A 26,028-nucleotide genomic window follows, 5' to 3' on the forward strand; every position below is an offset into this window, starting at 1 on the left:
CTCAGAATAAGTAGTATCTGAGCTTTATTAAGACACCTTGAAGTTAGGCCACTTGAAAATTACAAATTAGTTACGCTTTGGCATAGAAGAGTTATAGTTGAACAAGAAATAATAAGTATGTTTTGTCATACACCTTGGTTATGAACATTTCTCTTGAAAAATGCTTGTGATATATTAAAATAGGGCTAGATTTTGCCACTTCTACGCACAGCTCTGTGGTGGAGCAGAGCCAGACATGGCAATGTTGAAGCTAAGTTAGATGGGAGATGCAGTGATTCTCTGGAGATAGATTTTGCAGCTGTCCTCCCATGTTTATTCTCCACTCATGACCAAAGCTCTGCTTCAACATAGCTGGTCTATTGGCACACTGGGTTGCAGGATGCACAGTTACAGACTATATTGTATATTAGTTTAAAAAAAAATAGGATCCAGTTCAGCAAGGTATCAAAGCACATAGCTATTATTATTTGTATTATTGGCTCACCTAGGATCCCCAGTCATGGACCAGGACCCCATTGCGCTAAGTGTTGTTACTCCTGGAGGCAATCTTCTCCAAAAAAATAAAATTTCTGTGCCAAAAAATTAAATTCTGTACAGAATATTTTAAAATTCTGCAAATTTTGTTTGTCAAAATAACACTACATAATCATGCCAGTGTCAATTATTTTGGTAATTTATTTCAAAATACCTATCAGCAAATATGTCTGTAACAATACAGACACGCACAAAAATTCCCCCAGGAGTGGAGAGTTAAAGAAACCCCTATGACAACCCAGTTCCTGTTTCTCTGTCACATTCCTCCCAGCCAGGGGACCAGACACCCACAACCCCTTCTTCTCAGAGCCCACCTGTTGCCAATACACCCGAACCTCCTCCTCCCCAGAGCCCAGCTGCGGGCCCCCCCTTGCCCAGACACCTGTCCCCCTCCTCTCTCCAGAGCCCTGGGATCCAAGAGGGAGAAACTGCCTGATGCTCAGTCTCAGGCTTGCACAGAGTTTCCTGCATGCCGTCCTCTCCTTTCCCTCAGGGCCAGGAGCGCTGGCAGCCTTTGTGGCGTCCTAGGCGGCAGAAGGTCCAGCCCCCGACAGAGGCGGCGGAAAGTCCTGCCCCCGAAATAATGACAACTGCCGCGGCGGCCGAACATCCAGCTGCCATGGTGACATCCCCCCCGCGCCCCAAAATGTTAGTGCACTAGGCGACCGCCTAGGTCGCCTAATGGGTTGTGCTGACCCTGCTCAGGGCATGCTGGGAACTGCAGCTAGCTCTAGCTCCATCTCCTCCCCCCGCAGTGTCTTCGATGTGCAAGCTGGGCTCTTCCAAGTCCAGCAGCCTCTAGTGGCCATTAGCAGCACTGCAACCCCTTTCTGTGGGGAAAAGTAAATTCTGCATGCGCAATGTTAATTTCTGCAAAATTCTGCATTGTGCAGTGGTGCAGAATTCCCCCCAGAATATGTTCTACAGCCACAACAAAAAGACAGTCCCTACCCCAAAGATTTTACAATCTGTAAGACAAGAGACAGCAAATGGGTACAGACGGAGGAATACAAGGAAACAATGAGACCATGCTGGTCAATTAGATGTGCTGTGTTCTCAACTGCCTAACTGTTATCAAGTATTTTAGGCATCACAACAGTCTAATTTTCATGAATAGTCTCACTGAAGTTGTTGAGACTGGCTGTTCATGTTCCTGAAGTTGTGCATGTGTTTAAGGACCTTGCTGAATTGGATCCATTATACATTTCCCAAAATCTGTTTTGTACAGCTATTTTTCCTTAAAATGCCTTTTTTTGGGGTGGTATGTAAGAATGGAAATTGAAATCTTTTCTGAAGAACAGATGATGCCAAGTAGCACAGTCTTAAATGTATTCTAAGAGGAGGATTGATTTAATCAGTTTCTTGATCTTCATTATTCCTCTTGCTTGTGATATTTGATTTTTTTTCTATTACCAGTAAAAAATAGAAGCTTCTTATTTCAGAAGTAGTTATGAATATTTCCTTATTACTAATGAAATGTAGTGCCTACTTTAATGAGAAAAATAGCTACCGTCTGCCCAAAACATATATATTCATTGTGCAATCAGTAGTTTCATACATAAAATTAATTCTTAAATGGTGCTGAGAGCATTAAGTATGTAATTGTTATTATTTAAATGTGCTGCATTTATTTGAAACACTTACATTTTTCTTTTACATATTTTCTTTTTTCTCATATAATCTGCATTTTAAGGCATCCAGAAGTTTGGCTATATAAGGCTGTACATATATTAGCTGTTTTTAAATTTATTTCTATGTATCCCATTATGATGAAATTCCGACGACCAAGGGACTGATCCTTTTCCAATTAAAATCAATGGGAGCTATGTTGTTGATTTCAACGGGAGTTGGGTCTGTCCCTTAATAGGTATCTGGCTCCTCTTTTTACAGTCTGATCCTGCACTCTTTAACTCAGGTGAAACTCCCATTGATGTCAATGTCTGAATAGGATTAGGCTCATAAAATAATAGTGTATTTGAAACAGCTGTACCCATTGTTGTTTCCTTCAACAGAAAAGAGCAAACACCATGGTATGGTATACGTAAGAGCTTTAAAAACCATGGTATGGTCTTTGTAAGAGCTTTAAAAACAGTATTAAGAAAGTCAAGATGAGAGGGTTTTTTAACCATGGATATCCCAACTACTGCCATATTAAAGCATGGCAGAATACATAACTACCACTCGAGTATGTCTTTTATTTTTATTTATTTGTTGTTTGTAGTCCAGCAACTAGAAACTCTTATTGGCATCTAAAATCACTAATCTCTACCCATTACCATTTTTGCTGATTTACAGTGATAACTGTGGCTCTGTTTTCATTAGGAGATGAAAGCCGGGAAATTAAAAAACAAATTACAGGGATGAGAAGATTGCTGAATGACAGCACTGGAAGAATCTATCAGCGAGTTGGCAAAGAAGGAGAAAAACTGAAGGAAGAACCCCAGGATTTAGATCTAGCATGGGCCCAGCGCCTGACTGCCCTGGCGGACTCCCAGGCGAGCCTCCTTCCTTCTCAGAATGGTGCATGGAATGAAGTATCATCTCAAGCTAGCCATTTTTCAGGGCAATATGGGACTCGGTCTAAAAGCTTCCAAAATGAAACAAGAACTGTAGGATCCAATGGTATGATCTAAATTAGCTATTCCAAATACTGTTTTTTACTATACTATATATCTACCTGTGTTCAGATAATTTTATTAGCTATAAATACGTTATTATAGTTATCACCTTGAAAGACTGTGGGTGTGGGCCTGGTGCATGCTGCTCCCATAGGCCTTAAGTTTTAAAGTGGATTCCTAGTGGTGGTGCATAATATTAATATTTTATTCTGTAGACTTTATTTCTGTACTTATTAAAACCATTGTTACTGAATTCATAGCGCCTTAAGGGCCAGATTTTGTCGCTCATACTCACAATGAGTAGCACAATGAAATCAGTAGCACAATGAGGTCAGAGGACTGCTTGTGAGTAAAATCCAAGTCTGCGTGAGTACAGGTGGCAGAATTGGACTTAAATTACTTTGTACATCCAGATATGAAATACCATTTTAGCTGTCATCTAAAATGCCAGTTTTTTCAACATAGGGCACACGTAGGCTTTTGTTCTTATAGGACCGTTAGGGATAAATTGTGATGGAATCTGGAGCATGTTGTCCATCCCGCTTCCAATGTAGGCTTGTTCCCTGAGGTGGATGTTCCAGTGCTTTTAAATATCACAAATAGCTTTCTCTACTCCTTTGGGAAGATTCTTCCGTAATCTGCAAGATCTCTCTGTCTGAGAAATTTCCCTGACATTGAACCTAAATTCCAAATTTCTAATATAAAACCTGCCTCAATTCCGAAATCTTGTTTATCAAAATTTTAAATGGCAGTTGTGAGCTTCTATCCAAAAACATTGTCAACTAAATTACAGTTGTCCCCAGAGATATTAATAATTGCCATAGAACGATATCTGCTGTGTGTCTTATAAGGACACACGTGTATTCATCATTTGTAGCAGATGCAGAAATGATTACTGTTGTTGTTCCCTATGCTGTACAAGAGAAAGTACTATCCCTGCACTCAGAAGCTTAGGTTTCAGTCCTCCTGGATTGGCTATGTCCCTGTATAGACAATGATTGGACTCACATGTATTGGGAGATTTAGAGGATGGTGTTACAGTAACTCAGGTTTTGTGGATTTGTTTGTTTCAGTGTGACAGTATATTTCAGAGATAGAGTAATTTAGGGTTTATGGGCCTCACAGGGTTTTGTTTTTTAAGGAGAGATTTGAATGAATGGAGGATGCGTGCAAGGGGATAGGGTGGGAGTTCCAAGTGTAGAAGACAGCACAGACACGTGTGGAAGAAAAAGGTGAAGTGGGTGCAGGAATTATTGTAACCAAAGGAAAGAAATAATGACAATTGTAAAGCAAGGGGCTGATTCTGCACCACTGAAGCCAGTGGGAGCTTTGCTTAGGTAAAGCCTTAAGGCACTAATCCTACAAGCGGACCAGGATGGACATATTCCTATGTTCAGTTAGTGCCCCACTGATTTTAGTGGAGGTCTGTCTGGCACAGGGATCTGGCTTAACATTCCAATCCTGCAAACACTTATGCATGTAAATGAAATGTTTACAGAATCTGGGCCAAAATTATTTTTTTGAGATTTTTCTTTTTTTTTTTTTTTTTTTAATTTCTCTGATTCTTTAGAGGATCTGGCAGCAATGTGCCATCTTAATTGCTTTTTGGTTACGCTCAAATTGTTTTTGATGAATTGTACTAAGTGCTTTTCAAGAATAAATTTGTTAGTGTAGTAATGTTGTTACACCAACATGATTTACTATCCGCGGATCCATTTATAGAGAACCATCCTGGGGTACTTGCTGATTATGCAGAGAGAATCACCAAGCAATGTATCTGTGTCTCTTCCGTCATACAAGCCAGTGTCAAATTCACATGCTGGCTTGCCTCCAGAATGGAGGGAGATGGGTCTTTAAAGACTACTCCATAAAAATAAAAAGTCTGCTCTCTTTTTAAAATTAAAAATTGATTTATAACAAGTAGAAAAGAGTTGCATTTGTCCTCTAAAAATGATAAAGGTAGTGCTTGGAACAATGATTGAGACCATTCTACAAGATGTTTCTTACTCCACTGTTGTAACTGATTGGAAGAGAGATGATGGAAGAAAAATAAAAACACCTTATGAATATGTATGAAGTTGGCAGAAATCTGCTTTGATTTGAAATACTGGTGGTGTCTTTTCCCATTTACAATACATATGGTAGATTTACATGGGTAATTTCTATCAATGCTAATGGGAATTATAATGTAAATCCCACATACCTCAATGGGAAAACAGACCCTTTGGTTTTCAGTTAGGGCCTCTGTGCCTTCATTAAGAATGTATTATATCTGTAACAGGAAAGATTAACAGGTATTTACTGGCAGTGTTTGCTTAGTCAAAGTTTCTATGTTCTAGAGACAAATATGCAAAATCTGAAAATATCTGCTCTTTGAAATATTATTTGCTAAGCTCCTGCAATTTGCTGGGTGCCCAAACAAGTGAGAAAGTAAGACTGAGCCTGTCCCAAGGAGCTTATTGTTCAAAGATAGAGCAGATAGGATGACCTCGAAAAGCCCAGAGGGAGGGGTGACTGGGATTTTTTCGTTATTGTTGATAATATAACTGACTTACTTTTTGTCAGACACTCAGGGTACATCTACACTATAGGATAATTCCGATTTTACATAAACCGGTTTTATAAAACAGGTTGTGTAAAGTCGAGTGCACGCGGCCACACTAAGCACATTAATTCGGCAGTGTGCGTCCATGGTCCGAGGCTAGCGTCAATTTCCGGAGCGTTGCACTGTGGGTAGCTATTCCATAGCTATCCCATAGTTCCCGCAGTCTCCCCCGTCCCTTAAAATTCTGGGTTGAAAGCCCAGTGGCTGATGGGGCAAAAATCATTGTCGCGGGTGGTTCTGGGTAAATGTCGTCAGTCATTCCTTCCTCCGGGAAAGCAACGGCAGACAATCATTTCGCGCCCTTTTTCCCTCTTTTTCCCTGGATTGCCCTGGCAGACGCCATAGCACTGCAACCATGGAGCCCATTCAGCTTTTTTTTTTTTCTTTTCTTTTTTTTTTACATCACCGTATGTGTACTGGTTGCCGCGGACAGAGGCAATACTCCAGCGCTACACAGCAGCATTCATTTGCTTTTGCATGATAGCAGAGATGGTTACCAGTCAGTCTGTACCGTCTGCTGCCGGTGTAATTTGGCAATGAGATGACGGTTTTCTGTCCTTCTGTACTGTCTGCTGCTATCATGGGTGCCCCTGGCTGAGATCGGCCGGGGGTGCAAAAGCAAAACTGGGAATGACTCCCCGAGTCAATCCCTCTTCTGTGGTTTCTAAAAATAGAGTCAGTCCTGCCTAGAATATGGGGCTAGTGTACTAGAGAACCAGTGTATCAGAGAGCACAGCTGCTCTGTGTCAGATCCTGCAGAAATGATGAGCTACATGCCATTCACGGGGGGTGCCCCTGCAACAACCCCACCCGTTGCTTCCCTCCTCCCCTAACCTTCCTGGGCTACCGTGGCAGTGTCCCCCCCCATTTGTGTCATGAAGTTATAAAGAATGCAGGAATAAGAAACAGTGACTTGTCAGTGAGATAAAATGAGAGGGAGGCAGCCTCCCGGTGCTATGACAGTCCAGGCAGGACATTAAGCGGTGCGGGGGAGAGGAGCCCAGCATGCCGCTGCTGTGATAGTCCAGGCAATACAGAATCTTTTCTTTACACAGGAAAGGGAGGGGGCTGATGGAGCTCAGCACCCAGTTGCTATGATGAGGATGGTTACCAGCCGTTCTGTCCCATCTACTGGGAATGACCAGGAATCATTCCTATTTTTACCCAGGCACCGCTGAGGCCAGCCAAGGGTATTCAGCAGTTATCAAGCACGGGCTGATGGTGACGACGGCTAGCAGTCATATTGTACCGTCTGCCACGGGGGAGGGGAGAGGAGCGGATACTGCTCTTCACTACTGCAGCATCGCGTCTACCACCAGAATTCAGTAGACGTAGGGTGACATTGAAAAAAGTCAAGAAACGATTTATTTCCCTTTTCTTTCACGTGGTGTGGGGAGGGAGTAAATTGACAAGCTATACCCTGAACCACACTGGACAATGTGTTTGAACCTACAGGCATTGGGAGCTCAGCCAAGAATGCAAATACTTTTTGGAGACTGCTGGGAACTGTGGGATAGCTGGAGTCCTCAGTACCCCCTCCCTCCCTTCATGAGAGTCCATTTGAGTCTCTGGCTTCCCGTTACGCTTGTCACGCAGACAGCACTGTGTAGCCTGTAGATTTTTTTTTCAAACGCTTTGGCATTTCGTCTTCTGTAACGGAGCTCTGATAGAACAGATTTGTTTCCCCATACAGTGATCAGATCCAGTATCTCCCGTACGGTCCATGCTGGAGCTCTTTTTGGATTTGGGACTGCATTGCCACCCATGCTGATCAGAGCTCCTTGCTGAGCAAACAGGAAATGAAAATGAAAATTTCGTGGGGCTTTTCCTGTTTACCTGGCCACTGCATCCGAGTTGAGATTGCTGTCCAGAGCAGTCACAGTGGTGCACTGTGGGATACCGCCCGGAGGCCAATACCGTTGATTTGCGGCCACACTAACCCTAATCCGATATGGTAATACCAATTTTAGCGCTACTCCTCTCGTCGGGGAAGAGTACAGAAACCAATTTAAAGAGCCCTTTATATCGATATAAAGGGCCTCGTAGTGTGGACGGGTACAGCGTTAAATCAGTTTAATGCTGCTAAAATTGGTTTAAACGCGTAGTGTAGACCAGGCCTAAGTATAGCTATTTGCCTTGCTAGAGGCGGCAGGGAGTGGTGGTGTTGCTGCTGAATTTTTATACCAAGCACATACGCATTTGGAAGCTGCCTTGAACCTAATCTTTTACTGACAATAAGGCTTTGTCTACACTGCACAGCTTCTAGTGATACATCCATGTCGCTAAAAGTCGGGCAGTGTAAATGCTGTTTGTCAGCACTTTTGCTGACAAAATAATTCCACTCCCTATGAGCAGGGTTCACATTGTCGTCAGGAGACCGCTCCTGCTGACAATGAGCTGTTTTCACTGCTGCTTGCTGTGGCAGAACTTTTGTCTTCGTCATGGGGGAGGGTTAAGCATCTGTGAATGTCAAAAGTTTTTAGTGGCCCCACTCAGCCCACTGCCGGACTGGATTATGGAACCCAGACCAGTAGCAGGATGAGCTACTCAGCCCGCTTCCAGTCCAGGGTTCCGGCTGCCGGCCCCTTGCCAGCCAGGGTCCCAGCCGCCAGCCCCGCTCAGCCCACTTCTGTCCTGGGGTTCTGTCTGCCACCCGTGCTGCCACTTTGGCACACGAAACCTTACATTAATGAAGACTTGGCACACCACTTTCCAAAGGTTGCCGACCCCTGATGTGCAGAGGCACTTACATTGGAAGGAGCCAGATTTAAGTGAAGACATTTCCACAACTAGATCGATGCAAGGCAGTTTACGTCGACCTAACCAGGTAGTGTAAACCAGTTGTAAGTCTGAATAGGCCATGTACAAAGGAAGGATGAGAGATGGGGTCAAACTTGGGCTTATGCCAGATCAGTAACTCCCTTTTTGTTGTTAGTTTTGTTGTTTTTTAATTGAGACTGCCTTCCTAGTCTTCGGAATCACTTTTTTTATTTGAAAAAAAAGAAAAAGCAAGTTGCTACCTTTTAAGATTGCAAACAAAACCATAAAATATGACTCAAGTGTAACTGGTGCAGTTGTGTTCACTAAATTCACAGAGTGCCTGAAACAGAAGGTCTCAGAAGTGTGAGGTGCCCCATTCATCTCAATGTAGTGTTAACAGTAAATTCCCAGGGAGAGAATTTTAAATGGTAGCATTCTTAATTACTTTGCTGATGGCAATCAAAATATGTAAGAAAGGAGAGGAAGGGTCATATTGTGAAGTTCTGTGCAATATACTGTGAATGACATTTCACTTTGGTACCACAAATGGGGAGGCTCTTGGGAGAATTACCACTACTTATTTTCGCCCCAGTCTGATCTATGGGGATGTCACATAAAGCAGTGTGATTGAAGAATTAAATTTTCCATTAATCTTTGATTCCTAGTCTTTATTTTGATTTTTTTGGTGGGACAGTGGGAGATTCAGTTGTTTAGTTTGCCAATATTTCTCTGTGGGAAGGGCTAGTGCTTACAGGACTTTTGGAAGAAGACGCTCTTAGGAGAGATGTGAAGGAAGAGAGGAGTAAAACATGTTGGGTCACATCAGGCATGGTTTTCCAGGGATTGGGTGAAATGTGGAAGATGCTCATTCATTATAAATTAGCATGACTCCATTGAAACCAGTGGAGCTATGCCAGTTTACACTAGCTGAGGAGCTGATCCAGAAGGTACAAGCTGAAACTAGAAAGTTATTAACAAATAGGAGGGAGTTCTAAGAAGAGCGACAAAAATAATTGAGGCTGGAGGGACTTCTGAGAGAAGATTAAATGAGTTAATTATTTGTCTGTACTTCCACTTGGCAAAACTTGTCGCTCAGGGGTGTGAAAAAAAGACATTCCCCTGAGCAACATAAGTTACACTAACATAAGTGCCAGTGTGGACAGCAGTATGTCGGCAGGGGAGCTTCTTTCACTGACTCAGCTACCGCTGCTCATTGTGGGTGGTATCATTATGTCACCAGGAGTGGTCTTTCCCATTGGCTTAGAGCAGCTACACGAGAGATCTTACAGCGGCACAGCTGCATCAGTGCAGCTGTGCCGCTGTAAGCTCTCTACTGTAGACGTATCCTTAGAGTTTGCTAAGTGATAACTAAAGGGCAAACGATAACTCTACTAGTCAAGTTGGGAAAAAATAAACAATAGTACTCTCCAAAGGTTCGCACACCTGTGATACAAAAATGAAATGACTTGTATTAGGTTGCAAAGAATCCTGTGGCACCTTATAGACTAACAGACGTTTTGGAGCATGAGCTTTCATGGGTGAATACCCAGTTCGTCGGATGCATTCACCCACAAAAGCTCATGCTCCAAAACGTCTGGATTCTTTGCTGCTTTTACAGATCCAGACTAACACGGCTAGACCTCTGATACTTGTATTAGGTTGTTCAGATCTTCATAATAGGATCATCCCTCTTTTGTGCTTTGCAAAACAGTAAAATAGTTACCAATTTAAATAATCGTCATTAGTCTTCAGTATTAATGGTCATTGAAATGAATAGGGGCAGTTCATGTCTGGTTAGAGGTTCAGACAGATACCTTTGCAGCAGTTGATATTCTATTTGTATTTTGAAGGTTTTCTTTGCACCTTTAAAGGCTAGAAACTTAATTCTTTTATAACAAAAACTTTAGATTCTGTAGCACAAGATACAGCTAGCAGAGGAAGGTGCCAGCTCTTTGAGCTTGTGGGAGTCACCCCTTTTCAAGACCTCCAAGTATGTGAAAGACAAGAACAGTCTGGAGACTGAAGCAGAGTTAAGGTTTTTTCAGGGGGGTAGAACTAGAGGTAAAAGAATGAAATTAAGAAAAGGAAAATCAGGCTGAAATATCAGTAGGAAATTCTGGACAAAGGAATCTATTGAATTGTTGAATTGTCTCCCAAGGGGAGTTGTGCGAACATTATCTCCTGGGACACAGCATGAGAAAATGTTCTGTAGGAAACAAACCTCTACTGTCAGAAGGATGGAGCAGATTATGTAGATTTTCTTGCTGATGGTTCTTTCCCATCAGTAATTTCTGTGATTCTGTGACCAGAGGATCTGATTTTTATTCTCAGTTCTTCGTGTTATAAAGCAACATATGTAGGTAACATCCTATTTTAGAATTGGTAGGCCCTTTTTTAATGTATAATATAAACCTTTATTACACAGACGGGCTACCCATTCTTTGTAGGGCTGTTCTAGAGATGGGTTTTTTTGTGCATGATAAAGTGAGTACATCTATAATGAGATTTGGAGCTATTGTTATCTGAGATGAACTAGCCTGACGATAGAGAGCCCTGCTGTGAGAGCGCATTGTGTTCACGCTTTTGTGCAGTCCTCACCAACCCCTATAACACCACGTCGCCCCGAGTATGTAAGCACATATACTGGTAACTGGATAAAACCCAATAGCCCTCTCCTCCCAAAAACAAATGTTTTGGTAATTATTGGCTGTGCTTTCCATGGGTCCAATTTCCCAATAGCGTACATTGCTAGCTTCAAAATCCCATCCAGCTCTTTTGATTGTATCATTATTTTATTTCATTTCTTCTTCAGGAGAACATCCAGGGGTCAGTTCATCAGTTGGACCGAACTGTTGTACTTGTAATTGTCAGTCAACTTTGCAGGCCATTCTCCAAGAGCTGAAGATCATGAGAAAGTTAATGCAGATTCAAGCAGGTACCATGATCTCTCTCTTTCTCACACTCCTTTAATCTGTGTCTGATATCTTTAGTCAGGATATTTCCAGGTGCTTTCACTACAAAGAATGGTCCAGTGGCTTGGGAGACCAGGATTCAAGTCTCTGCTCCTTGGGGTCAATTTTTCAAAAGTGCCGAGGTGCCGTAGGCGCCCATTAAGACCCATAGGCACCTAAGTTTTAGATCCACAAAGGGACTTAGGTGTTGCTATGCTAAGCATTGCAATGCCTAACTTTTAGATGCCTAGAAAATCACTAGAACAACAATGTGATCCACAAAGCCTGAGTTAGGCACTTAGGCTCTCTATACAACAAATGGGAAGAGATAGGCACCTGAGACTGCAGTTCACAAAAGTCCGCATGCCAAGTGGGGAGATGCCAATCATAGGGGTGTGTCCTAAACTCTGCCTCTCTCATGAAGATATGTGCCTAAGTCTGGGCTGCAGAAAGGCCTCTCTCTCTCTGCTTGTGATCCACTAATGGGAACCCCTCTTAGACACCTTGAGTTGTTTCTTATGGGAATAAGTGAGGCAGGCACCTAATGCCATATAACATGGCCCTGGAACAAGGGGAGAAGGAGGAGGAACCGCAGCTCCTTTGTAACTTTTAGCTCAGTAGTTGGGATATTCATCTGGGATGTGGGAGCCCCTGGTTCAGTTCCCCAGTCCGCCTGATGGGGAGAAGGGATTTAAACAGGTTCCCCATCTCTAAGGAGTTAGTTACGCTGTTCATAATCTCTGAGAAGGCGGCAAAGCAGGCCTGTGTAGGCTATCTGTCGTGCTGGAGAATTCACAATGTAATCAGGGAACTGTGCAGCCTAGAAATACCCAGCCAGGAGGAGGAGAAATGTAGGTCTCCGCCCAAGAGAGGTGACAGCTGGGAAACCAGAAGTCTGAAAGTGGGTGCCCTTGGTGAACCATGAGGGGGAAACACAGGAGCAGTCACGTGAACTATGACAGCCCTCAGTTAGAATTGTGGGGAGGCAGGTCTTTTAATTGAAATACAGTGAAAGTTGAAAGGACAAAAGAAGGTGCTTCTGTTCATACAGTATCATACTTGAAATGTTACTATGAGCTAAGGATAGATGAGACAAGTATTGTAATGTGTCAGCTATTGTGAGTAAAGATGTTTAGGTTTCAAAGAAGTGTGAGGGTCCTAGATGCATATGAGAAATCCCCTTTACACAAGTAGTTACATTGATTTCAGGGCGATTATTTGCATCAGTAAGGATGACTTGTGGATACAAAATGCAGGACTAGACCTTCTGCAATAAAAACTGGAATCTAGGATAACAGGAGTGTTTCTCTTTCCATGCTGTGTATCTGTAACGTAAATAAGTTCGTAAATTAATGGACCTCTTGATGAAAGGCTTTGGGTAATAATTTATAGTTTGTGGTATGTAGACACTTGTTTGACACTCTTGTTACTTAAAAGAAAAAAAAATTGCACCTAAAATATAAATATGTACACAAAAGCATAAGGATTTATTCTGATAGTTAAGCACCTTCCTATTTAAATGATAATATACAAATTGCAGCCCTCGTAAACATTGCCAGAAACCTCTCCAAAATCCATTAAGTAAATACCACTGTGAATGTGGTTCCTATTAAGAAACCTTTGTAGAGGATGGCAGTTTGCAGTTCCCTGAAAGCTGTAGCATTTTCAATGGAGCTTTCAATTGCCCATGAAAAAAAATAAGGTTCTACATTAAAAAGTTACATTGACACAACTTCAGTCGCTATGGAGTGAAAAATCCACACCCTTGAGTGATGTAGTTAAACTAATCTAACACCCAGTGTAGACAGTGCTAGATCAATGGAAGAATTCTTCTGTCAACCTAGCTACCACCTCTCAGGGAGGTGGATTACCTACGCTGACAGGAAACATAATTGTTCTCTATAAAGACAGCAGAGGGATAAACACCAGGGAGGGAGAGGAGTTGTTTCCATTAAGGGCCAGTGTTGGCTCAAGAACAAATGGATATAAACTGGTCATCAACAAGTTTAGGGTTGAAATTAGACTACGGTTTCTAACGATCAGAGGAGTGAAGTTCTGGGACAGTCTTCCAAGGGATACAGTGGGGGGGTGGGGGTGGGGGGAAACCAGACTGAACTTTCCAGACTGAGCTTGATAAGTCTATGGAGGGGATGGTGGTATGAGATTGTCTACAATGGCATGTGGCCCATCTGTGGCTGCTAGTAGCAAGTATCTCCAGTGGCTGGAGATGGGACGCTAGATGGGGAGGGCTCTGGGTTACCACAGAGAATTCTTTCCCAGGTGTCTGGTCAGTGAGACCCACCAGCTTGCTCGGGGTCTAAAACTGATCGCTGTATTTCGAGTTGGGAAGGATTTTCCCCCAGGTCAGATTGGCAGAGATGCTGGGGGGCTTTCACCTTCTTTTGCAGCGTGCGGCTGGGGTCACTTGTTGGTTTGAACTAGAGTAAATGGTGGATTCTCTGTAACTTAAAGTCTTTAAATCATGATTTGGAGTCTTCAGAAAGTCAGCCAAGAGGTCTGGGTCTATTATAAGAGAGAGTGTGTGAGGTTCTGTGCCCTGTGATATGCAGGAAGTCAGACTAGATGATCACAATGGTTCCTTCTGGCCTTAAAGTCTATGAGATGGGAGAACCCCTCCCATTGGAGTAGGTAGAGTATACACCGAAGTGCTGCTGCAGCTGTGCTGCTGCAGCGTTTCAAGTGTAGACAAGCCCTTTGCTGCTTGATACTGATTATTTAGCCCTGATTCTGCAATCTGATCCATGTGGCTGGACCTTTACATCTTCATAAAGTCAGTCCAGACAGATCTGATTGCAGGAGTAGGGCCTTAATTTGTAAAGCACTTATGTGTCCTTGAAAGATGCTGTATAAATATAAAACATTAATATCTGTGAGAAATAAGACCCATTAGGCTTCCAAAAAACCCCACAACTGGTATGAAGTCCAGGTAACTTTCCCAGAATGTAGAAATTAAACTGTTAAGTATTTTTTTACTAATTCTTGATAAACTAGTTTTTAAATGTTCTTTTTGAGCCAATTTTCTTTAGAAAAGAGCATGATTGGTAATGCATCTAGAGTTTTCTTATTTATGTCAGTAAAAGATATTGAAAGACCATAAGATCTTTGATAACGTCAGAGGATATACAATTTTACACAGCTGTAATCATTGTTCAAGTCCTTTTTTCAATATTAAGGGTTAATTATGCAAACCTGAGAAAATATGAATGCTTCATATGCACAAACTGTATTGTAAATAGTGCTGCTTAGCGACAGGATGAAAACAGCAAGTTAATAACTACGTTTAACCTGCAGTATATATATGTTCTATAAGTATTTTCACAGCTTTTTTTTCCCCCTTCAGTTGGCACCCAAAACAGACAGCAGCCTCCGATCCCCCTGATCTGTGCACAGAAGTCAACAATATCAAGAAAGAGAAATAAAAAGAAAAAATTGCCCCAAAAGACTCTTGAGCCCATTACTGTGAATAAGAAGCCCAGCACGGTAGAGAAGGAAAAGAAACTGTCAGCAAACTCTGAAAGATCCAGCCTGCAAGCAGCTGAACATACGCTAAAGCCAGAGACCCATGTTTCAGGATTTGGTATCATTCTTGAATCATCTTCCTCAGATGTAAGTTGATATTTCAGTTGCATAAAATGCCAGAGAACTTTACAGCACTATAACTTAGGGATCAGTGTTGAAGTCTGCTTGAGGCTATATTGTTTCTTCCAACTCAAAAAAAGTGGGGATTTGGGTTTGGAGTCATGAAAGGGGAGTGCTGCTTCCAAAACCTTATATTCTCTTTTCCTGACCTCATAGAAACCACTCTTTAGGTCCTCTGCAGGGATCAGGAGCTCTGTTTGTTCCTGAAAAATAAACTTACTGTCCCCATCTGCCATGCTACCCAGGGCCAAAGTAAGTCCAGGAGCCCCTGCAAGGAGCTGTATAAGGAATTCCCAGCCCTAGCCTTTCTTAACTAATGTAATTATTCCCCACCTAAGCTTTGCTCCTGAAAAAACATATTTATTTACTTAATTTTACACACTTGAATAATTCTGTTGGCTTCAGGGGGACTGCTCGCATGAATAAAGTTTGTGTGTAAATCTTTGCATGATTGGGGTATTTGACTTTCATCCCTGTTGTATCCAGGTAAAGGCCTTCGTCCTGCTGTTGAAGTCAGTGGGGCTCTGTACGAGTGCAAGAGGCTGCCCAGGCAGATCTAGTTGCAGGATTAGAATTAACAGCTATTAGAGTATATGACTGGGGCATTGGAAGGTTGCAGGTGGCATTGATTAATGAAGTGTCTATCTGGTGACCATAGGGGTGGTTGATTGGCTTTGTTTAATGATCAGATGAGTGATGTCTGAAAAGTTCACTGATGAATAAACTGATCATTAATGTCTTTAATATATTTTTAATTTTGAGAAGGCAGTTTCCAATTTCCTAAGTACAGTGAGCTAGAAGAACATAGTTGAATTTTGTATCAATGAGCGTAAATGAAAAGAATCCTGTAGATAATGTTGTACCTTTCTAGAAGTGCAAACTAATAATAAAAAAGAGCAGTCATGATAATTCAATTATATAGATGCAAGCTACACCACTAATTAGATTACAGTGTCATGCAAGAGAGTCTGTGTAATGATATATAGCAACTAGTTCAATGCTTTTCAAAGATTCTTCTGTTGTAGTATTGTGATTAGAAAGGTTTGAAGTGATAGTAGATATTGGGTAACTTCTGCCTCAGATACGCAATTTACATTTATAAGACTTCTATGCCTGTGGCTTGATTTTTTGGTTAGATCTCTAATTTTTCAGGAAGCTTTGTGCGTGGAATGGAATTTCATCCAAAGTTTTGTGAGTTCATTTCATTCACGCTAGTTCTATGGTGATTCATTCTGGCCGCAGTTCCTTCTAGGTGGCAGTTTTGCGCCCTGAAAATGGAAGCTTGGCTTAAAAATCGAGCCACATCTTCCTTCCATTGTTTGGAACTGACATGCCCTGTTTGCCATACTTGTTGTTTCAGTATGCTTCCAGCATCTGAACCCTCCCCACCATCAAAGCAGCTTAGGACAGTTCTGAAAATAAGCAAGATGTTTTTATTATTATTTAAACCATATGGGTTTTATTTTCAAAAGAAGAAAGTTGAGGTTTGGGAGTGGATATATTTACCTGTGGAAATAAAATGAAACCTCTAAACATTTTGAATGGATTAAATAATATCACTTTTAAAAAAAGAAAGAATGAGGACATTATTTTATCTTTTCCTTCTATTTATTTATAGGCATTTCTATTGTACTTACAACCATTGTGTCTGAGCGCCTAGGAAAACTGAAAGGGAATTTTGATAGTACAGTATATGAATACTGTCATTGGAAAATTGTACAAATTGCGCCTTGTATGTACTGATTTATACAACTACTAACCAATGCCAATATTATTTTCACTACATCTTTGTCTAGAAAGTGATCCCCATTCCAGTTCAGTTGTAAATCAATGATAATTTCACTGAAACCAATGTTAAGGTTTCAGTTGAGGTACCCTGGAGTCACATCAGTGGATCAGAGCTCAGAATCTGGCCCATGAACCTGATTAGCCCTTTTAAAATATAATGATCCTTTATTTATAGTTAAACTTTCTTGTCTTTGCTTTACTATTAATGTAGTTAATTTGTTACACTGTACATGAATAGTTACCCACTGGTTCTTTATACCCTAATTATTATCTGCTAAAGAGCTATTCCATTTGATAAATTACATTCAAAGTTGTCCATGAAAGCTCAATTAAGTACTGATTGCCTTTGATTGAAGAATAATTTGCTGCTAAAGGAATGCAGTCATAAATCAGCATTTTACCTTCAATTTATTCCTCAGCCACATAAATTGATTAATTTATTTAAAAAAACCTAAACTAACATTACATTAACTCTGTTCTCCCCCCTCCAACCTTCCCCAGTGCACAGGTGTTTTTCACAGGTAATTCACAGCAGTATTAATTAGATTTGTTTATGGCATTTCCTCCTTACAACGCTGGGATCTTGTTAGACAAGACGGTTACTCACCTTTGTAACTGTTGTTCTTCGAGATGTGTTGCTCACATCCATTCCAGGTAGGTGTGCGCGCCGCGCGTGCACGTTCGTCGGAAACTTTTTTACCCTAGCAACTCCAGTGGGCCGGCAGGTCGCCCCCTAGAGTGGCGCCGCCATGGCGCTCTATATATACCCCTGCCGGCCCGCCCGCTCCTCAGTTCCTTCTTGCCGGCTACTCCGACAGTGGGGAAGGAGGGCGGGTGTGGAATGGATGTGAGCAACACATCTCGAAGAACAACAGTTACAAAGGTGAGTAACCGTCTTTTCTTCTTCGAGTGATTGCTCACATCCATTCCAGGTAGGTGACTCCCAAGCCATACCTAGGCGGTGGGGTCGGAGTGAGAAGTCGCGGCACGGAGCACTGCAGTTCCGAAGGCCGCATCCTCCCTCGACTGCTGGACCAGGGCGTAGTGGGAAGCAAAGGTGTGGACCGATGACCAGGTCGCTGCCCGACAGATTTCCTGGATGGGCACACGGGCGAGGAAAGCCAGCGACGACGCCTGCGCCCTGGTAGAATGCGCAGTCACACGGCCCGTAGGGACATGGGCCAAGTCATAACAAGTCCTGATACAGGACGTAACCCAAGAGGATACCCTCTGGGAGGAGATAGGAAGACCTTTCATACGATCTGCTACCGCCACGAAAAGTTGGGGGGATTTTCGGAAGGGCTTAGTCCTCTCTATGTAGAACGCGAGAGCCCTACGGACATCCAGCGAGTGGAGCTGCTGCTCCCTGCCTGAGGAGTGAGGTTTTGGGAAAAAAACCGGAAGGAAAATCTCTTGGTTGACGTGAAAGGCTGAGACCACCTTGGGCAGAAAAGCAGGGTGTGGCCTCAGCTGCACCTTATCCTTGTGGAAGACCGTATATGGGGGGTCTACCACAAGAGCTCGGAGCTCCGACACCCGTCTAGCTGAGGTGATAGCCACTAGAAAGGCAGTTTTCCAAGAGAGGTAGAGCAGGGAGCAAGTAGCTAACGGCTCAAAGGGGGGCCCCATGAGCCGGGACAACACCAGGTTAAGATCCCAGGTTGGAGCAGGGGGACGGACGTTAGGGAATAAACGTTCCAGCCCTTTAAGGAATCTCGACACCGTCGGGTGAGAAAAAACGGAGCGACCGTCCGCACCCGGGTGAAAGGTGGAGATAGCTGCTAGGTGGACTCGCAACGACGATAAGGCCAGACCTTGCCCTTTGAGGGACAAAACGTAGTCTAAGATTTCGGATACCGAAACTTCCATAGGGCGGAGATTTCTCTCTACGCACCAACAGGAGAAGCGCTTCCATTTCGCTGAATATGTGGCTCTTGTGGACGGTTTCCTGCTGCTCAAGAGCACCTCTCTCACAGGCGTAGAGCAGCGCAGCTCGGAACCAGTCAGCCACGCAGGAGCCACGCCGCTAGGTGCAGCGACTGCAGGTCTGGGTGACAGAGGGTCCCGTGGTCCTGGGTAATCAGGTCCGGATGAAGGGGCAGGGGAACTGGGTCGGCTATGGCCAAGTCCAGCAGCATGGTGTACCAGTGCTGCCTGGGCCACGCCGGGGCCACCATGATCACGAGAGCCCTGTCCCTGCGCACCTTCAGGAGGACCTTGTGGACCAGAGGGAACGGGGGAAATGCATAGTACAGGTGGGTTGACCACTGGATGAGGAAGGCATCCGCTATCGACCCCGGCTCCCTGCCCTGAAAGGAGCAGAACGCTTGGCACTTCCTGTTCCCTTTGGACGCGAAGAGGTCCACCCGGGGATAACCCCACCTCCGGAAAATGGAGAGAGCGACGTCCGGGCGAAGGGACCACTCGTGTGACAGGAAGGATCTGCTCAATCGATCTGCCAGAGTGTTCCGTACTCCAGGGAGGAAGGAAGCCCTGAGGTGAATGGAGTGGGCTACGCAAAAGTCCCAGAGTCGTATCGCCTCGTGGCACAGGGAGGAGGACCTGGTGCCTCCCTGCTTGTTGATATAGTACATGGTCGTCGTGTTGTCCGTGAACACGGCGACACAACGACCCTGAAGCTGATGACAAAACGCTTGACAAGCAAGGCGGACCGCTCTCAACTCCCGCATGTTGATGTGGAGCCCCACCTCCTCCTGGGACCACAGGCCCTGTGTCCGCAGGGTCCCTAGGTGGGCCCCCCAGCCGAGATCTGAGGCATCCGTTGTCAGGGATACCGAGGGCTGAGAGGGGTGAAAGGGAAGACCCGCACATAATACGGACTGGTCTAACCACCAGCCGAGAGAATCTAAGACCTTCTGGGGGATTGTGACTAACATGTCTAAAGGTTGCCTTGCCGGTCTGTAATGACTGATAAGCCACAGCTGGAGAGGCCTCATGTGGAGCCGAGCGTAGTCGGTCACAAAAGTGCACGCCGCCATGTGGCCTAACAGGGCTAGACATGTCCTCACTGACGTCAATGGGGCTGACCGCAAACGTTGAACGATCGCCGCCATGGTCTGAAACCGTTGCAGAGGCAGCGAGGCCCTGCCCACAGTGGCATCCAGGACGGCCCCGATAAATTCCACCTTCTGCGTGGGCCTCAGAGTGGACTTGTCTGTGTTTATCAAGAGGCCCAGACTTGCAAATATGGCGGTGATCATGCGGACATGGCTGTTGACCTGCTGTTCCGACGTGCCCCGAATCAACCAGTCGTCCAGATAAGGGAACACGTGGACACGGTTGCGCCGAAGATGCGCCACGACAACTGCCATGCATTTTGTAAACACCCTCGGGGCCGTGGACAGGCCGAATGGGAGGACTGCAAACTGATAATGAAGAGCCCCCACAACGAAGCTGAGAAAGCGTCTGTGGCGCGGCCAAATGGCAATGTGGAAATACGCGTCCTGCATGTCAAGGGCGGCGTACCAGTCTCCCGGATCCAGGGATGGAATAATGGTTCCCAGGGATACCATGCGGAACTTCAACTTCACGAGGTATTTGTTGAGTTCTCGCAGGTCGAGGATAGGCCTGAGGCCCCCCTTGGCCTTGGGGATCAGAAAGTAGCGGGAATAAAACCCCTTGCCTTTCTCGTTTTCCGGAACCGCCTCTATAGCTCCTTTGCTGAGGAGCGTCTGCACCTCCTGCCGAAGGAATTGCTCGTGAGAGGGGTCCCTGAAGAGGGACGAGGAAGGAGGGCGGGAAGGAGGAAACGAAACAAACTGCAGGCGGTATCCCGTCTGCACCATGCTTAAGACCCAGCGGTCCGATGTTATTTGGGACCACGCCGGGAGGAAAAATGAAAGGCGGTTTGAAAACGGGGGGGAAGGATCCATAGGGGAAACTGTTACCGCGCCCTCGGGCGCACCTTCAAAATGAAGGCTTAGGACCAGGCGGGGGTTTTGAGGAGCCTTGGTTCTGCCCCCCTTGGTTCCCAGACTGCCTGCGCCTGCCGTTCCTGCCGCGGCGCCTGTAAAGGTCCTGCCGCTGGCGGAACTGGGAAAACGGCCTACGTTGTTGCTGTTGTTGCGACCTAAAGGGTCTACGCTGCGTCACGGGGGTGTGCATCCCGAGGGACCGCATGATGACCCTGTTGTCTTTTAGACTCTTGAGTCTGGGGTCTGTCTTATCGGAAAACAGGCCCTGGCCTTCGAAAGGAAGGTCCTGTATAGTGTGCTGTAGCTCCGGCGGAAGGCCGGAAACCTGCAGCCAGGAGATGTGACGCATCGTAACTCCTGACGCGAGGGTACGGGCAGCCGAGTCCGCAGCGTCCAAGGAGGCTTGTAAGGCCGTGCGTGCGACCTTCTTGCCTTCGTCCAAGATGGCCGTAAACTCTTGGCGAGCATCCTGTGGCAGCAGCTCCTTAAATTTGTCCACTGCCACCCAGGAGTTAAAGGCGTATCTGCTCAGCAGGGCCTGCTGGTTAGAGACCCTGAGCTGCAGCGCCCCAGCCGAATACACCTTACGGCCAAGGAGGTCCATCCGCCTGGCCTCTCTGGACTTGGGGGCCGGAGCCTCCTGGCCGTGACGCTCCCTATCGTTCACCGATTGCACTACCAGTGAACCGGGAGTCGGGTGAACATGTAGATATTCATATCCCCTAGAAGGGGCCATGTACTTTCTCTCGACGCCTTTCGCTGTCGGAGGGATGGAGGCCGGGGACTGCCAGATAGTATTGGCGTTGGCCTGGATGGTCCGTATGAAGGGCAGGGCGACCCTGGTGGGAGCATCAGAAGAGAGGATGGTGACAATTGGATCCTCTATCTCCGAGACCTCCTCTGCCTGCAGACTCAGATTTTGAGCCAATCGCCTGAGGAGGTCCTGGTGCGCCCTGAGATCCAGCGGGGGGGGGACTGTTGGAGGAGGTACCCGCCACCGCCTCATCCGGGGAGGAGGATGATGAGACCCCAGGCACGAGAGTGTCCAACTGAGGGTCTTCCTCAGCCCTCGCCTCTGCCTCCGGAGCCACAGCGGAGTCCTGCTGTTTGGACCCTTCCTCCCCTTCCGGGGAGGGAGGGGGGCGAGACAAGGAGGCTTCAGGGGCCCTACGCTCCGCAGTCGCCGATCTAGCAGGGAGCTGCTGGGGGCCCTGGGCCTGATGGTATGCCCAGGGTGTCCAGAATCCCCACTGTTGTGGGCCTTGGTCTTGCAGCGGCGGATCCCCGAACAGCGCCGCCTGCCGGTCGGTGCCCAGCGCATACCCGCTGTCCGTCTGGGAGGATACGGACGGCTGTCTCGAGGGCCACGGTGGGGCCGACCCCGGATGGTAAGGGTCTGCGCGGGCCGGCACGGAGGATCGTCTCGGTGCCGGGGACCGGTGCCGGGAGTCATATCGGTGCCGGGACCGGGATCGGGACCGGGATCTGTCACGGTGCCGGGATCCTGATCGGTACCGGGTGCCGCTTCGGTACCGGGACCTGCCACCAGCTCGGTGCCGGGAGGTCAACCGGGACCTACCACCAGCTCGGCGCCGGGAGGTCGACCGAGACCGGGACCTGCCACCAGCTCGGTGCCGGGAGGTCGACCGGTGCGGCGAGTAGCGTCGGGACCTGCTCCTGGAGTCGCGGTGCCGGTGTCGCCGACTGGAGCCTGACCGCGACCGTCTCGATGCCGACCGTTGCCGCGAGTGCGACCGGTACCGCTGAGGGGAGCGGTGCCGGGACTGCGAGCGGCGTCGGGATCTGGAGCGCCCAAGACGTCGGGACCTGGATGGCGAACGACTGTCTCTGGGCGGCGCCGACATCATGGGCTTGCCTCTGGACACAACCCGCACCGGAGGTACCGGGGGTGGCAGCCGAGTGGGCTCAGTCAGGGCAATAAGGTCCCGAGCCGAGGCGAAGGTCTCCGGTGTGGATGGGACCACTACCTCAACCCCAGATCTCATGGGGGAGCTCGGCGGCACCGGACTCAACGGACCCGCCGGGCCCGGAGTCAACGGTGCTGACGGTGCCGGCGGCGCCGCGGCCGATGTCGAGGCCGGGCGCTCAAGCCGGGTCTGCCTGGCCGGAGTATCAGACTTCGACGGCCTTGGCTCTGATTCCGGTGCCGGAGAAGGTCGGTGCCGAGGAGTCTTCTCGGTGCTGGAGCGATCCGGTGCCGGTGCCGATACCACGGCCTGCGAAGCCGACGGGTCAAGTGCCGCCTCCATTAGGAGAGTTCGGAGCCTCTGATCCCTCTCCTTCTTTGTCCTCGGCTTAAAAGCCTTACAGATGCGGCACTTGTCGGATCTGTGCGATTCCCCGAGGCACTTCAGGCACGCTTCGTGGGGATCGCTGGTAGGCATGGGCTTCTTGCAGGCCGCACACTGCTTGAAGCCCGGCGAAACAGGCATGAGCCTGGCGCCGGGTGCCGGGAAGGGCTAAGCCCCCGGCGAAGAACTACTTAACAACTATTTAACTAAACTATCTACTTAACAAACTAATTAACAACTATAATGGAACTAGAGATGAACGATAGATAAACGATAGAGAACTAGGAGAGCTAGGGACGTGGAGGACAGCTAAGCCGCGCTCCACAGTTCCAACGACCGACACGGCGGTAAGAAGGAACTGAGGAGCGGGCGGGCCGGCAGGGGTATATATAGAGCGCCATGGCGGCGCCACTCTAGGGGGCGACCTGCCGGCCCACTGGAGTTGCTAGGGTAAAAAAGTTTCCGACGAACGTGCACGCGCGGCGCGCACACCTACCTGGAATGGATGTGAGCAATCACTCGAAGAAGAACATATCTACACTAGCACTTACGTTGGCAAAACTTCTGTTGCACCTGAGTTTGAAAAAAATCACCCCACTGAGCGACATAAGTTTTGCTGGCATAAGCGCTTGTGTGCACAGTGCTATAGCTACTGCTGATTGTTGAGCTGGTTTGATTATGTCAACAGGAGAGCGCTCTCCCATCGGCATAACGCTCTTACAGTGGCTCAGCAACATCAGTACAGCTGTGCTGCTGTAAGCTTGTACATGTAGACATGGCCTTTAATTTCTAAGCCCCCATGCAAGCCTCTGGAGACTTGTTGCCTTCTCATCCTCCCTGATTGAACTAACCTCGTTATCTCTAGCCTGCTTCTTGCTTGCATATATATACCTTTCCACTACATGCATCCGACGAAGTGGGTATTCACCCACAGAAGCTCATGCTCCAATACGTCTGTTAGTCTATAAGGGGCCCCAGGACTCTTTGCTGGTTTTAAGTTTTTTTATCATAACTCCTGGATAAGCTTCATGGATGTGATCACTAAGTGACATTGAAGTCTTGCTGGATGTGCATGTAAAACAGCGTGTGTGAACACTATTTGAATTAAAATATTTGTTTTCCTTTGGTAGCCAGAAGTGCAACTTGCTGAAGGCTTTGATGTCTTTATGCCCAAATCTCAGCTGGACTCTATATTATCAAACTATACTCGCTCAGGAAGCCTGCTGTTTAGAAAGCTGGTGTGTGCATTTTTTGATGACAAGACCTTGGCTAACTCTTTACCCAATGGCAAGAGGAAAAGAGGACTCAATGACAACCGAAAAGGACTAGACCAAAATATTGTGGGTGCAATAAAAGGTATGTTTCTGCTTTGTTTCCTATTTATATATGTGTCTCCATCCTTAGCTGAGAATATGTTCTAGTAACTGAATAATGCCAGGAAATTAGAATCCTCGGCGTTTGGGTCAGAAAAATGTGCATTCTTCTTTTTATAATTTTTCCATAATTTTTGAAGTGGTCCCTCCAGGCTAGACTAAGCTAGAGGCTCATGCCTAGGTCCCCAGCCCCTGAAGGCATGTGATGAGATAAGAATCTCAACTTCATTTTTTTTTTTCTGTCCTTCATGGATGTAAAGAAAAACTTGAAAATGTGACCAGAGAGTAATTGATATCCAGTTTGAGTTAGAAGATAGCCTGAAACAGTTGCTCCCACTAGAGAAATTCACTGCTCATTCATTAGATTGGAGCCTGCTGCCACTCCATGGAGATGCAGAGTCATGGGAGAACTCTCCTGAGTTTTACCTTGGGTCCTGGATTGCCATAATTCTGTCTTGATCCTTCCAGATCAGGGGTTGAGGCACATCAGCAGGGTAGAGTGGAAAAACTTGCCATTCATCTGACTGCATCATATCTAGTCTATGAATAACTAGGTTAGTAGTTTGTGGCTGGCTGTGAGATGTGGAAGATCTTATCAAAGAAAATTTAGTAAAAGAAATGAGTTTTGTATCTAATTCTTATGTCAGTGAGGTTGTGGTCCTGCTTGTCTTGTGGGAGTGAGTTCCATAGTCTAGGTCAAGCTCCTGTGAATGTTGTGTCCAACTCTGAGTTGTCTCTCCTATGGATCAACAGTTTCAAGATAACCAGTAGAATATAGCTATTAGAGAAAATTATGATCCAGGACTTTGAATATTAGGACAGAGACTTTGTATTCAGCTTAATCAGGGAGCTAGTGCAGAAAGGAAAGCTCCGGGGTGATCTGTGTTACGTGGACAGGCTGCTGTATTTTGTACCATCTGGAGCTTTTAAAGTACATGCGATTCATTCCTAGTTATGAGATGCCATGAGCTAACCTGGAAGTTAAGAATATATGGACTATGGAGACCTGGGAGAAGGGTCGGAATCTGGGGGGAGCATGGGCCATTATAGCAGGGGCAAGGGAGAGACAAGAGGAAACAGAGGGAAATCAGGTCAGCGTTTTAGATATCTATAAACTAATGCAAGAAGGATGGGGAATAAACAAGAAGAACTAGAAATGCTAGTGAATGAACACGACTATGACAGTTGCATCACAGAGACTTGATGGGATAATACACGACAGGAATATTGGCATAAAAGGGTACAGCTTGCTGAGGAAGGACACGCCGGGGAAAAGGAAGGAGGTGTTGCCTTGTATATCAAGATATATGCATTTGAACTGAGATGGAAATAGGAGACAGACTTGTTGAAAGTTTCTGGGTAAGGATAAAAGGGGTAAAAATGAAGGGTGATGTCATGGTAGGGATCTACTACAGACCACCTAACCAAGAAGAAGCAGGATGAAGCTTTTTTTAAGCAATTAACAAAATCATCCAAAGCACAGGACTTGGTG

General features: G+C 46.0%; 1 protein-coding gene across 4 annotated transcripts in view; it reads left to right on the top strand.

Annotated features, from left to right (window-relative positions):
- BEND7 (BEN domain containing 7) overlaps positions 1-26,028 on the top strand; it is a 58,917-nt gene that overhangs the window by 8,324 nt on the left and 24,565 nt on the right. For all 4 annotated transcript variants that reach the window (XM_030566520.1, XM_030566613.1, XM_030566706.1 and 1 more), the window contains exons 3-6: positions 2,857-3,156; positions 11,330-11,452; positions 14,830-15,095; positions 24,294-24,519. In XM_030566520.1, coding sequence (XP_030422380.1) covers positions 2,857-3,156; positions 11,330-11,452; positions 14,830-15,095; positions 24,294-24,519 — 915 coding nt within the window. The remainder of the gene's footprint in view (positions 1-2,856; positions 3,157-11,329; positions 11,453-14,829; positions 15,096-24,293; positions 24,520-26,028) is intronic.

The sequence above is a fragment of the Gopherus evgoodei genome, chromosome 1 (assembly GCF_007399415.2).
Source record: "Gopherus evgoodei ecotype Sinaloan lineage chromosome 1, rGopEvg1_v1.p, whole genome shotgun sequence".
Lineage (NCBI taxonomy): Eukaryota > Metazoa > Chordata > Testudines > Testudinidae > Gopherus > Gopherus evgoodei.